This window comes from Rhinopithecus bieti, unplaced genomic scaffold, assembly GCF_001698545.2.
Source record: "Rhinopithecus bieti isolate Rb0 unplaced genomic scaffold, ASM169854v2 scaffold_40368, whole genome shotgun sequence".
In the NCBI taxonomy this organism is placed as follows: Eukaryota; Metazoa; Chordata; class Mammalia; order Primates; family Cercopithecidae; genus Rhinopithecus; species Rhinopithecus bieti.
The window spans coordinates 545,126-557,568 of record NW_016817546.1 but is presented as its reverse complement, the minus strand read 5'-3'; the positions used below and the strand labels follow the sequence as shown (position 1 = coordinate 557,568).

Below are 12,443 nucleotides of genomic sequence, written 5' to 3'. Positions count from 1 at the left end.
CACATTCTTCTCAAGCTGTCATGGAACACTCACTAAGATAGATCATAAAACATACTTAAACAGATTTTAAAAAATATTAATCACGCCGGGCACGGTGGCTCAAGCCTGTAATCCCAGCACTTTGGGAGGCCGAGGCGGGCGGATCACGAGGTCAGGAGATCGAGACCATCCTGGCTAACACCGTGAAACCCCATCTCTACTAAAAAATACAAAAAACTAGCCGGGCGAGGTGGCGGGCGCCTGTAGTCCCAGCTACTTGGGAGGCTGAGGCAGGAGAATGGCGTAAACCCAGGAGGCGGAGCTTGCAGTGAGCTGAGATCCGGCCACTGCACTCCAGCCTGGGCGACAGAGCGAGACTCCGTCTCAAAAAAAAAAAAAACAACAACAACAACAACAAAACATAAATAAAAGAATAAGAATAAAATAGCCCCCTCCTATTCGCTGAGGCTCCACTCGACATTGAGGCCATATGGAATCTGGGCTCACATCATGGGGGGCCCCCATCTCCCCACTTTTCCACCTGATGGACTGGCCCCTCCACTCAGCCAGCTCCTTCTCCAACATCCAAGCCCAGGCCACACTCCCTGTGACCAGCATTCTTTCGACTTCTTCCTTCCTTTTCCATTTCTATTTTTTTTTTTTTTTTTGATGGAGTCTCACTCTGTCACATGAGGCTGGAGTGCTGTGGCACAACCTTGGCTCACTGCAACCTCCACCTCCTGGGTACAAGCAATTCTCCTGCCTCAGTCTCCCGAGTAGCTGGGATTACAGGTGTGTGCTACCACGCCTGGCTAATTTTTGTGTTTTCAGTAGAGATGGGGGTTTCACCATGTTGGCCAGGCTGGTCTCGAACTCCTGACCTCAGGAGATCCGCCCACCTCAGCCTCCCAAAGTGCAGGGATTACAGGCACGAGCCACCACACCGGTTCCTTTTCTATTTCTAATACCATTTCCATTCTACTCCATCCCTAATGGCTGACCCAGTGCCAGCCCTGTGCAGCCCCTTGACTCATGTTAGCTGACTCATGTTCTCCCAACATCCCAACAGACAATCACTGCCATTCAGGAGGGCCAGATGCGAGCAAAGTGAACCCCCAAAATCAGAGAAATACTGTCAATTTCATGCTCTATGCCTGGTTCCCAGACGCTGTTCCTTCAGGGAGAGGGGAAGTGTATTTTTCTGGCTTGGGTTGCTCCAGGTAGGATGATGGGGAAGCAGGTCCTAGTTATGGTCATTTATCCCCAAGGAGGAGGACTCTGAGGATAAAGGATGGATCCTGCCCCAGAGGAAAACCGAGGATGGGGCCACGGAAATCCAGCAGGTGGAAGGGGCTGAGACTTCAGCCTGGGGACCTCCGTCCTCTTCCCTTAATTTTCCTATAGGCCTCTTCCACTATTTTCATTAACTTCTCCTTCCCTGCCCTTCTAAATCTTCTGAGAGTTGACTGGAACTTAAACTAGCTCTGGGGAAAATACAAATAATAGATAACTTTATTAAAAATGTTTACCATCACTGGCAACTCAAGAAACAGGAATCAAAATAATCAGAAAATAACTTGAAAATGGTCTAGGGAAAGGAATGCCATGATCATCTGACCCTTTTTTTCTTTCTTTTTTTTTTTTTGAGACGGAGTCTCGCTCTGTTGCCCAGGCTGGAGTGCAGTGGCACAATCTCGGCTCACTGCCAGCTCCGCCTCCCGGATTCATGCCATTCTCCTGCCTCAGCCTCCTGAGTAGCTGGGCCTAGAGGCACCCGCCACCTCACCTGGCTCATTTTTTGTATTTTCAGTAGAGACAGGGTTTCACCGTGTTAGCCAGGATGGTGTCGATCTCCTGACCTCGTGATCCTCCCACCTCAGCCTCCCAAAGTGCTGGGATTACAGGCGTGAGCCACTGTGCCTGGCCCATCTGACCCCTTTTCATACAACATATATATCAAAGCGCAAGTAGCTCAGATTTTAAATACTGAACTCTGAAATAATATTACACCAACGAAAAGTGGTATCTGCATTTGAATACCATGTATTGCAGTCACCATAATGATTTTTACAAAGGAAGAAACTTGGATCTGAAGGTTTGTTGTTGTTTTTAAGACAGAGTCTTGCTCTTGTCACCCAGGCTGGAGTGCAGTGGTACCATCTCAGCTCACTGCAATCTCCGCCTCCCGAGTTCAAGTGATTTTCCTGCCTCAGCCTCCCAAGTAGCTGACATTACAGGTGCCTACGACCATGCCTGGCTAATTTTTGTATAGAGATGGGGTTTCACCATGTTGACCAGACTGGTCTCGAACTCCTGACCTCAAGTGATCCACCCACCTCAGTCTCCCAAAGTGCTGGGATTACAAGTGTGTACCACCACACCCAGATAATTTTTTTTGTATTTTCAGTAGAGACTGGGTTTCACTATGTTGGCCAGGCTGGTCTCAAACTCCTGACCTCCAGTGATCCGCTCGCCTTGGCCTTCCAAAGTGCTGGGATTACAGGTGTGAGCCACTGCGCCTGGCCAGATCTGAAGGAATTCTGAGTTTTCTGGTCAAAGTCATACAGGTAGTTAGTATGTGTGCATCCTAGAGTCCATGTCCCTTAAGTGACCCTGGGACCAGGGCCACCGGCACTCAGTTGACTCTGTAGGGCTCCTGTCTGCCGGGGGGCACATGACCAGAGACCCTCCTGCAGGAAAGAGGCCTCCTGCTCACTCACCGAGGTAACAGTCATCACTATGTTGACCATGCCAGAACCCACTGTTACATACTGGGAGTGGGCGGCCTCCACGCCCGCAGATGCATAGATGGTGTCCGCATAGTAGTTGATCTAAACAGAAACACAGGGCTGTGAGGAGAGGCCTGAAGACCCAGGACACTGGCTTAACTTTCTCAACTCAAGCCACACACAGTTCTGCAAGCCTGGGTTGGGGACCCTGGGACAGGAAAGAGGCAGCAGGTGGCGGGAAAAAGAGGCCTGACCCAGAGTCGGGACACCAGGGTGGAGCCCAGTGCTGCCCCCGAATCCGGGGTCACAGCTCCTCCCTCTCTGAGCCTCAGGTTCCGCGTCTATAAAACGGGAGTCGGACCACACGACTCCAAGAGCACTTGTCCCTCCATCGTTCAGTTACTCTAAGAGCTCACATCCCAAAGCATGACTTCTTACTTCTCACTCTGGGCCAAGCCAACCGTAAGTTCCGTCCGTCTTCTGGCCCCGTGCCAAGGACACTGGAATACACAGCCCTTCGAAAAGCCACGTGTGCCATTCCACATCTGGTGGCTCCCACCTGGCCGTCCACCCTCCCATGATCACTGGTTAAACATCCATGAATCCCTGGGGCCAAGGCCACCTCTTCCTGACATGCCACTGGAGCAACCGGGTCACCCACCCAATCTCCAGTGTTTTAGCTTCTGCCAGATATCCACCCTTCCCCCACACCATGGTTAGATACAGTTATGGCCAAAGAGCCACGGTCGCAGAAAGCGATGCCACAAACATCACAGCCAAGCGGGCCCAAGGTGGGCTCCTGACCCAGGCTGGGCCTACCAACCCTGGCCTGGTGACCTGAGCTTGGACCCAGGAGACCTCAGCTCATCTCAGTCTAGTTGGTGTCTTGTATAGAGGGGAAAGGACTATTGGCAGGAGGCATTCCTTCTGGGGAAACAGAGAAAAATGAAGGTAGCATGTGGGGAGAGGCAGAGCAGGGAGGCAGAGAGGACTGAATTTTCTTCCTGACATCTGGCCCTGCCTGGGCTGATCCTGGCCCTGCTGCCAGGCCAGGCCTCTGTGCGTGGAACTGTGTTGCTATCCATGAAGCCTGGGTCTGCTTCATCTGTCTCCCCGCCTGGCCACCGTCCCATGTACCGCGTTGATGCCCGACAGCTGCTGGCCGGCCATGAGCACGATGATGGAGAGGAGCTGCCAGCGCAGGGACCGCAGGGCGCAGAGACGCAACACAGACAGGTGGCCCTCGGCGCGCTCGGCCCGGGCCTCCACACGCATGTCCTCCACCTCGGCCTCCAGGTCCATGTGGCCTCTCAGCCTCCTCAGGGCTGCAGAGAGCAGAACCACCCCCTCAGAGGGCCGTCTCCCTGCAGGCTGGGCCCTAGGCCCTGATGCTGGCCCTGAGCTCACCATTCCCTGACCTGACCTTGGCCATGCCCCCAATTGCCACCCCCACACCCTGTTCAGCTCCCAGCTCTCACCCCTGACCCATGGCGACCCTGCCTCTGGCCCTGACCATGGCTTTGCCCGGCCACCGGGGTGGGCAGGGCCTGGGAGAGTGGCCTGCGACTTCATACCTTGTCGTGCTGTGGCTTCATCTCCTTTCTGAATCAAGGAGTAGCGAGGGCTCTCGGGGAAGAAGGGCAGGGTCAGCAGCTGCAGCAGGGCGGGCACCCCTGTGAGTGCCAGAAGCACCGGCCAGCCTGCAAGGAGCCAAGGACTCAGGATCCCGGGGCCTGGGCACCCACTGGCCCACCCACCACTGTGCTTGGAAAGTCACGCTCCTATGTGTGAACCAAGGACTGTGCGGACTTCGTTCCCACCAGAGTCCTCCTACAAACGGGTTCCACATTCAAAACAGAGGAAATCATTATCGTTATAAAAATGTATGTGTCATTAATTATTTTGCAGGAAGAACACCGTTTCTCTAAAGAATAGGCAATGATTTAAACACTTGAATCCCAGAGAAAATGAGCTCAGTCTTGTTCCTACTTTTATAGCTGGAAAGGGGATAATCTCTGCCTCATTAGGGCCATGGTAGGGCACGGCCTGGACCCTGCGCTGGGTCTGAGTGAGATCCTTCTGGATGGCTTGGGCTAAGGAGGGGAACTGTAGAGAACAGGGTTTCCATCCGCCTCCCACCTGCTGGTATGGTGGGAAGTGGACAAGTTCTTTTTTTTTTTTTTTTTTTCAGACAGGGTCTAGCTCTATCAGCCAAGCAAGAGTGCAGTGCTGCGATCACAGCCCACTGCAGCCTCAATCTCCCAGGCTCATGCGATCCTCTCACCACAGCCTCCTGAGTGGCTAGAACTACAAGCATGCATTACCACACCTGGCTGGGTTTTCTTTTTTTTTTTTTTTTTTTAATTTTAGTAGAGACAGGGTCTTGCTATGTTGCCCAGGCTGGTTGTGAACTCTTGGGCTCAAATGATCCTCCTGCCTTGGCCACTCAAAATGCTGGGCATGAGCCACTGCACCCAGATGACAAGTTCTTTAACATCTCTGAGTCTCAGGCAAGAAGTGGCGAGGGATAAAGGAGACACAGGCACTAAGCGTCGTGCACCGTGGCTTCCCCAGCTGATGTCTCTCTAATTGACGGTTTCATATTCAGTCGCTCTGGGCGGTTTAGGAATCATTTCTGCTAATGATCTTTCATGGAGCACCCACCAGGTTCTGAGTCTCTGAACCTTTTCAGGGTACCGTGGGGATCACAAAGACATAAATCTGCCCATTAAGGAATATGTGCAGAATTTGGGTCACTCAGAAATGTGTATAAAAAACCCCGGCCAGGCACAGTGGCTCATGCCTGTAATCCCTTCACTTTGGGAGGCTGAGGCAGGAGGATTACTTGAGCCCAGGAGTTAGAGACCAGCCTGGACAACATAGTGAGACCCTTGTCTCTACAACAAAAATAGAAAAAAAGAGCTGGGCATGGTGGTGCGTGCCTGTAGTCCCAGCAACTTGGGAAGCTGAGGCAGGAGGATCGTTTGAGCCTGGGAAGTCAAGGCTGCAGTGAGCTATGACTGTACCACTGCAGTCCAGCCCGGGTGACAGAGTAAGACCAGGAAGGAAGGAAGAAAGGAGGGAGGGAGGGAGGGAAGGAGGGAAGGAAGGAAGGAAGGAAGGAAGGGAAGGAGGGAGGGAGAGAGAGGAAGGAAGGAAGGAAAGAAGAGAGAGGAAGGAAAGAAGGAAGGAAGGAAGGAAGAGAAAAGGAAAGAAAGGAAAGAAAGAAAGAAAAGAAAAGAAAGAGAGAGAGAGAGAAAGAAAGAAAGAAAGAAAAAGAAAGAAAGAGAAAGAGAGAAACAGAGAAAGAAAGAGAAAGAAAGAAAGGAGAAACCCCACTGGGTTCATGGGGCTTTTATTGCTGGCTGCATTCATTCAGGCCTGCTTGGTGGTCCATCCTCTTATCCTCTTTCTCTCCACCCTCCATGAGTGTCTCTCACTTTCTCCTGGTGGGGCTCTAAAACCAATACCCCAAAATGAAGGCCTCAGCAGCACCCTCAGAAGCAAAATTTTTCTGTGACCTTCTCCTGTCCCCCTGTCTCAGTCCCATTTCCCCTGAGGCTAACCCTAGAAACCAGCATCCCTAGTCAGGATTCCTGGACAGGTCATACAAACCGGATTCCCTTTCCTCAAAACCAGTTCCATAAAACCTAAAAATATTCTATGTAAAAACTGGCCATATGGGTGGATCACCCGAGGTCAAGAGTTCGAGACCATCCTGGCCAACATGGAGAAACCCCATCTTTACTAAAAATACAAAATTAGCCAGGCGTGGTGGCTCATACTTGTAATCCCAGCTACTCAGGAGGCTGAGGCAGGAGAATTGCTTGAACCCGGGAGGCAGAAGTTGCAGTGAGCTGAGATCGCACCATTGCACTCCAGCCTGGGCGACAGAGTGAGACTCTGTCTCAAAACAACAACAACAACAACAACAACAACAACAACAACAACAACTGGCCGGAAGGAAAATCTCTGACCAGTGCTGTTGGCTGTAGGTCATAAGAGGCCCCCATTCTGCAGCGGGTCCTGCCCCACACCCAGAAGGAAGGAAGGCTGCACAGAGACCAAGAAGAACCTACACAGACAGGCTCCGAGGGGTCTCCCCACTCGTCCATTCATGTCGGATCAGACCCTTTTTGTCCAATTCTATTTCTACTTGGCTGTCCATACTCTGTTGAGCCTGGACTAAAACAGACAATTTCCCCTCTGTCTCTGGATCTTCACTCTGAAGGCTCCGCGAATCTGGTTAAATACGTTTGCATGCCTTTTCTATTAATCAATCCGCTTCGTGTCAGTGATTTTTCAGCAGACCTTCAGAGGGCCACGCACCTCTCTCCTAAATCTCTACCACGACCCCCACTCGCTCTCAGGCAACGGCCTTGCCTCCTAATTCACTGGGAAGATAGAGGGTGCCAGAAGAAGACAGCCACCCAGAGACAGGGATGGCGGCTGCGAACCTACTTGCCCCCCATTGACGTCCCTCTGTACTGGGCCATTCCTATTACGCTGACAGCCAAATTACGCTGACATTTTTCGCGGCCTGAAAGAAACCTGTTCTCTCCATCTCGTTTCCCCAACTTCTCTCCTTCCCTTTATAGCAAAACCTCTACCTGCCTGGAAGCCCCTGGTTCCCATTCCCAAGCACGATTCGTCCCTATCACTCACCAAAACAGCCCCGAACAAGGTCACCCATCCCGTTGCCCACTACACTGCCCAACGCCTGACCCTAAAGTCACCTCTCAGGCCTCATCTGACTCAATCTGTCAGTAACACCCGGCACAGCTGAACGAGGGACTGGACCTAGCGTGACCTCTGCGCTGCCGGTTACCTTCTGGGTTGCCCAAGATGCCCTGGAGGCTGAAGATCTGTGCTAGGAAGACTCCAACGATGACGAAAACCTCAGTCATTGTTCCCAACAGGCCTCTCAGGTTCTTGGGGGCCAGTTCTCCCAGGTACATGGGAAGGGCGCTGTAGGAGATGCCTGGTTTGGGCACAGCAGAAATCAGGGCAGGCAAACCGCAAACACGGGAACCTGAGATGCAATTCAATTCCATTTCCTAATCCCGGGGCTTCTCCGTGCTGTCAGCCTCTCCGTGGAGATGGAGCTAGGCCAACCTTGACTGTTTAGTTTGGTCTTATACCAAAATCCCTCCAGAATCCTCAGCCGCCATGGAGGCATCACCAGGGTGTGATGAGGAGACCTTTTCCTTTCTAGCCGCCGGGCTGGGCCGCTTGTTACAGGGGAGGAGCCTAGGCCTCCATGTGTCCCTGGCACTTAACGATCAAACTTCTGCTTTGGTCTATTTTCTGATTTTCTTTTCTTTTCTTTCTTTTTTTTTTTTTTTTTTGAGACGGAGTTTCGCTCTGCTGCCCAGGCTGGAGTGCAGTGGCCGGATCTCTGCTCACTGCAAGCTCCACCTCCCGGGTATAGGCCATTCTCCTGCCTCAGCCTCCCAAGTAGCTGGGACTACAGGCGCCCGCCACCTCACCCAGCTAGTTTTTGTATTTTTTTTAGTAGAGACGGAGTTTCACCATGTTAGCCAGGATGGTCTCGATCTCCTGACCTCGTGATCCGCCCATCTCGGCCTCCCAAAGTTCTGGGATTACAGGCTTGAGCCACCGCGCCCGGCCTATTTTCAGATTTTTCTAAAGCACAGACTGCTTTCTAACTTTATTAATAGAAGAAATTACTGTAGTTAAGAAACTACTGAGTTTAAATTGTCCATCTTGCTTGGAAGATACCTTGTAAAACCTTATTGGTTATTTGTACTTCAAGGTGAAAGTGTGTTTCTAAAGATCCTTAAATAAAGGGAAGGGGCCAGTAAGCATGAGGCTTGGCCAGGTACAGTGGCTCATACCCATAATCCCAGGACTTTGGGAGGCCGAGCCAGGAGGATCACTTGAGCCCAAGAGTTTGAGATCCGCCTGGGCAACATAGTGAGGCTCTGTCTCTAAAAAAAAATTAATTAATTAATTAACAAAAGCAAGCATGAGGCTTGCAAGGTCCTGGGAATGCAGATGGGAGGATGTCTTGAAAAGAGGCAGACAGAGCCAGCCAGACACCTCGTCTACTCCTGCTTCTAGTCTTGGCCAAAGAGACCCTGTCCCCAAGGCTGAGCCAGAGCCTGGGCCCCAGGTACCTGCACAGACTCCCAGCACCACTCGGGAAAAGATGACCAGCTCAAAAGCCTTCGCCACTTTGCTGACTCCCATCAGGATGGCGGGGACGATGGCAAAGATGTTGTTGATCAGCAGGGTCCCCTTTCTGCAAAGACAGCGAGCCCAGAGGGCAGGGGTGCATGGACGCCATGGAAGCTCTCCCAACACCAGCTCCTATTCTGCAGGCGGTCATTACAGAGGCACGGGAATGTGCCCGAGAAAGAGCTGAAGCAGGGGGCTGTAGACTGAATAGTGTCCCCCAAATTCCTATGTTGAAGGCCTTAACGCCAGTGTGATGGGATTAGGAAGAGGGGCCTCTGGGAGGTGAACGCGTCATGTGGGGCCCTCATCATGGGATAGGAAGAGACATACAAGAAACCACTCTCTTTTTCTGCCCTGTGAAGACAAAGCCAGGCTGGGCATGGTGAATCAAGCCTGTAATCCCAGCACTTTGGGAGGCTGAGGCGGGCGGATCACTTGAGGTCTGGAGTTCGAGACCAGCCTGGCCAACATGGTGAAACCCATTTCTACTAAAAAAACAAAAGTCAGCCAGGCGTGGTGGCACATGCCTGTAATCCCAGTTACTCGGGAGGTTGAGGCAGGAGAATCACTTGAATCCAGGAGGCAGAGGTTACAGGGAGCCGAGATCGTGCCACTGCACTCCATCCAGAGACACAGAGCAAGACTCCATCTCAAAAAAGAAAAGAAAAGAAAAGAAAAAAAAAAAAAAAAAGACACAGCCAGAAGAAAGCTGTCTGCAAGGCAGGAAGAATGCCCTCCCCAGGAAACAGATCTGCTGGTACCTTGATCTTGAATTTCTATCCTGCAGAACTGTGAGAAGATAAAAGTCTGTTTACGTCCGTGGTTGTAGCAGCCGGAACGGATTAAGACAGACTGGGGAAGAAGGGGCGAATGGGCAGACGTCCCAGGAAGGAAGACTTGGGGTCAGCAGGGGTGGGAGTTGGGGAGGGGAGCATTCTAACGACTGGAGCTGCCTGAAAAGGGGAGGGCAGGAACAAAGAATGGGGCTGCCCCGGGAGGTAGAGAGCTTCCCGTCACTGGTGGTATTCAAGCTGTCGCTGGTGGTTTCCAGACCAGACACGATGACTGTCAGGAATGTTGAACAGGGAATTCCTACAATGAGTGGGGTGCAGAATGGGACTACGTGATTTCTAAGATCCCCTCCAAGGCTGAAAAACCACAAGCCTGAGAAGGGCAGGGAGTGCCTGAAAAACAGCACTATGCTGAGTGCATCCTGCTGCCTTCACGATCCACTCATCTGCTTGACTCCATGCTCTAGGTCCTATGCCAACCTGCAGCAATGGCTCCCGTGCCTCCCTTCCTTGCCTTTGGCTTGGGTTTTGCACAGGAGAAGAATGGCAGTGGACCAGAAAGAGGGCAGAGAGCTCCTGAGCTGTGGGATTGCTGGCTGGTGCATCCTGATATTCTTTTCTTTTTTTTTTTTGAGAGGGAGTCTTGCTGTGTCGCCCAGGCTAGAGTGCAATGGTGGGATGTCGGCTCACTGCAACCTCCGTGATATTGTTTGGCTGTGTCCTCACCCAAATCTCATCTTAAATTCCCACGTGTTGTGGGAGGGACCTGGTGGCAAGTCTTCTCAGTGCTGATCTTGTGATAGTGAATAAGTCTCACCAGGTCTGATGGTTTTATAAGGAAGAGTGTTTCTGCACAAGCTCTCTCTTTGCCTGCTGCGATTCATGGAAGATGTGGCTTTGCTTCTCCTCTGCCTTCCGCCATGACTATGAGGCCTCTCCAGCCACGTGGAACTGTGAGTCCATTAAACCTCTTTCTTTTGTAAATTGCCCAGTCTTGGGTATGTCTTTATCAGCAGAGTGAAAATGGACTAATACACTCTGCCTCCTGAGTTCAAGCGAGTCTCCTGCCTCAGCCTCCCAAGTAGCTGGGATTACTGGCATGCACCACCATGCCCAGCTAATTTTTGTATTTTTAGTAGAGACGGAGTTTCACCATGTTGGCCTGGCTGGTCTCGAACTCTTAGCCTCAAGTGATTCGCTCACCTCAGCCTCCCAAAGTGCTGGAATTATAGGTGCAAGCCCCTGTGCCCAGCCTGGTATTCATTTTTTATTTCCTCTCTCCACTGCCAGGGGGAGGCGCTCCCTCCTTGCACCCCAACAGGTCTGGGGATGATGAAGCTGTCAGCAGTCACAGGACTACCTTTGTGATTGTCTCACACTTTGCACACATCTTTGAGGGCCGCTGGGACCCTGAGTGAGTGTGCTGAGTGAGTCAGCCAGGAAGGTGGGGTTCTGGTGCCAAGAGGAGGGAGCGGGTGGTGAAGACTCTATGAAAATATCCCAGGTCGGCAACACTGAAGACTGGCCAGGGCATCCACAGATAAGCAGGCTGGTGTTCTCAGGCCACTTTTCTCTCCCTGGGGCTTCCGCAGCCTTCAGGAGCAGCCACCAGAGCCCAGACCCTGATGGGGGAGAGTCAGCCAGCCAGGGGGCCCAAAAAGACTAAGCAGCCCAGACACATCCCCACCCTTCTCTGGACTCCCAGCCCTTCCTGGTGACTAGGAGGGGAAGCTGGGGCTGTCAGGACCCCACTGGGCAAGGCTGGCACCACCACATTCCCAGGCTCAGGCTCCTCATCCGGAAAATGGGTTCAGACAAGGAAGTGGAGGCCAAGCCTGGGCTTCCAGAACAGTCCAATCACTCTCAGTCTAGATGAGGACATCACAGTCTGGATGACCAAAAAAAAAAAAGCTTGAATTATGGTATAATTACATTAGAGTCAACAGTTTCTTCATTCCAGTGCATAATGTATAGCAAATTAATTGTCAATCAAGTATTCGCAAGAAGAGATCCTGTGAGTCTTGCATTAATTCATAGATAATTAATTTTCAATCAGCACTATTTTCTTTCTATACCTGAAAATGAAATTGCTCTGGTGTTTTGAGTGACTTTTTCACTGGAGGGCTTCCAGTCACTCCTGCAAACTGCCTAACCTGGCACACCACGCCCAAGTGTAACCGTGAATCCGAATGAGTGGGCTGAACTAAGAGAACACCACCAGGCCTCGCCCTGAGCCCAGGCTCACGCTTTGCCCTCCTGGGAACCTTGGCCTGTGCATCTTTCCTTATCTGTGGAGTCACGTCTTTGGAGCACCTGGGCTTAGGAAGAACGATGAGTGAATCCGTGTGAGCCAAGCAAAGTTCAAAGACCTGCCCAGTCTTCATTTCCAAACGATCTCATATCTGTGAGACTGTGGCAGGCAGAGTGACTCAGCCTGACCCCAGCCTCAGTAACAAACTCTGACAAGGACACGTCGGGAGAGGCTGCAGCTCTCAGAACTTGGAGCCATGGCCACCTGACCCCCAAATGACACCCGATAAACAAGCATTTAGTGAACACCCACTGGAAGTGCTTACAAGGCACTAAGCTGAGCACCGTCAGGAGCCTTGATCTCAAAGGCTGCACCACCTCTGTGGTAGGTGACAGAAGGGAATGCTTTTCCCATGCAACGGCCTAGGAAAGAAATCCCAGAGACATTTAGGAACTGGCTTTAAGGTCATGATGACTGTGGCCAAGCGGAGAC

The 12,443-nt window shown here is 51.7% G+C and overlaps 1 protein-coding gene across 1 annotated transcript in view; it reads right to left on the bottom strand.

The window, feature by feature from the left end:
* Window positions 1-12,443, bottom strand: part of SLC2A7 (solute carrier family 2 member 7) — a 28,977-nt gene that overhangs the window by 9,387 nt on the left and 7,147 nt on the right. The window contains exons 4-8 of the mRNA XM_017856008.1: window positions 8,849-8,973; window positions 7,537-7,689; window positions 4,283-4,408; window positions 3,846-4,033; window positions 2,700-2,810 (exon numbers count right to left, since the gene is read on the bottom strand). Of these exons, the coding sequence (XP_017711497.1) occupies window positions 2,700-2,810; window positions 3,846-4,033; window positions 4,283-4,408; window positions 7,537-7,689; window positions 8,849-8,973 (703 nt within the window). The remainder of the gene's footprint in view (window positions 1-2,699; window positions 2,811-3,845; window positions 4,034-4,282; window positions 4,409-7,536; window positions 7,690-8,848; window positions 8,974-12,443) is intronic.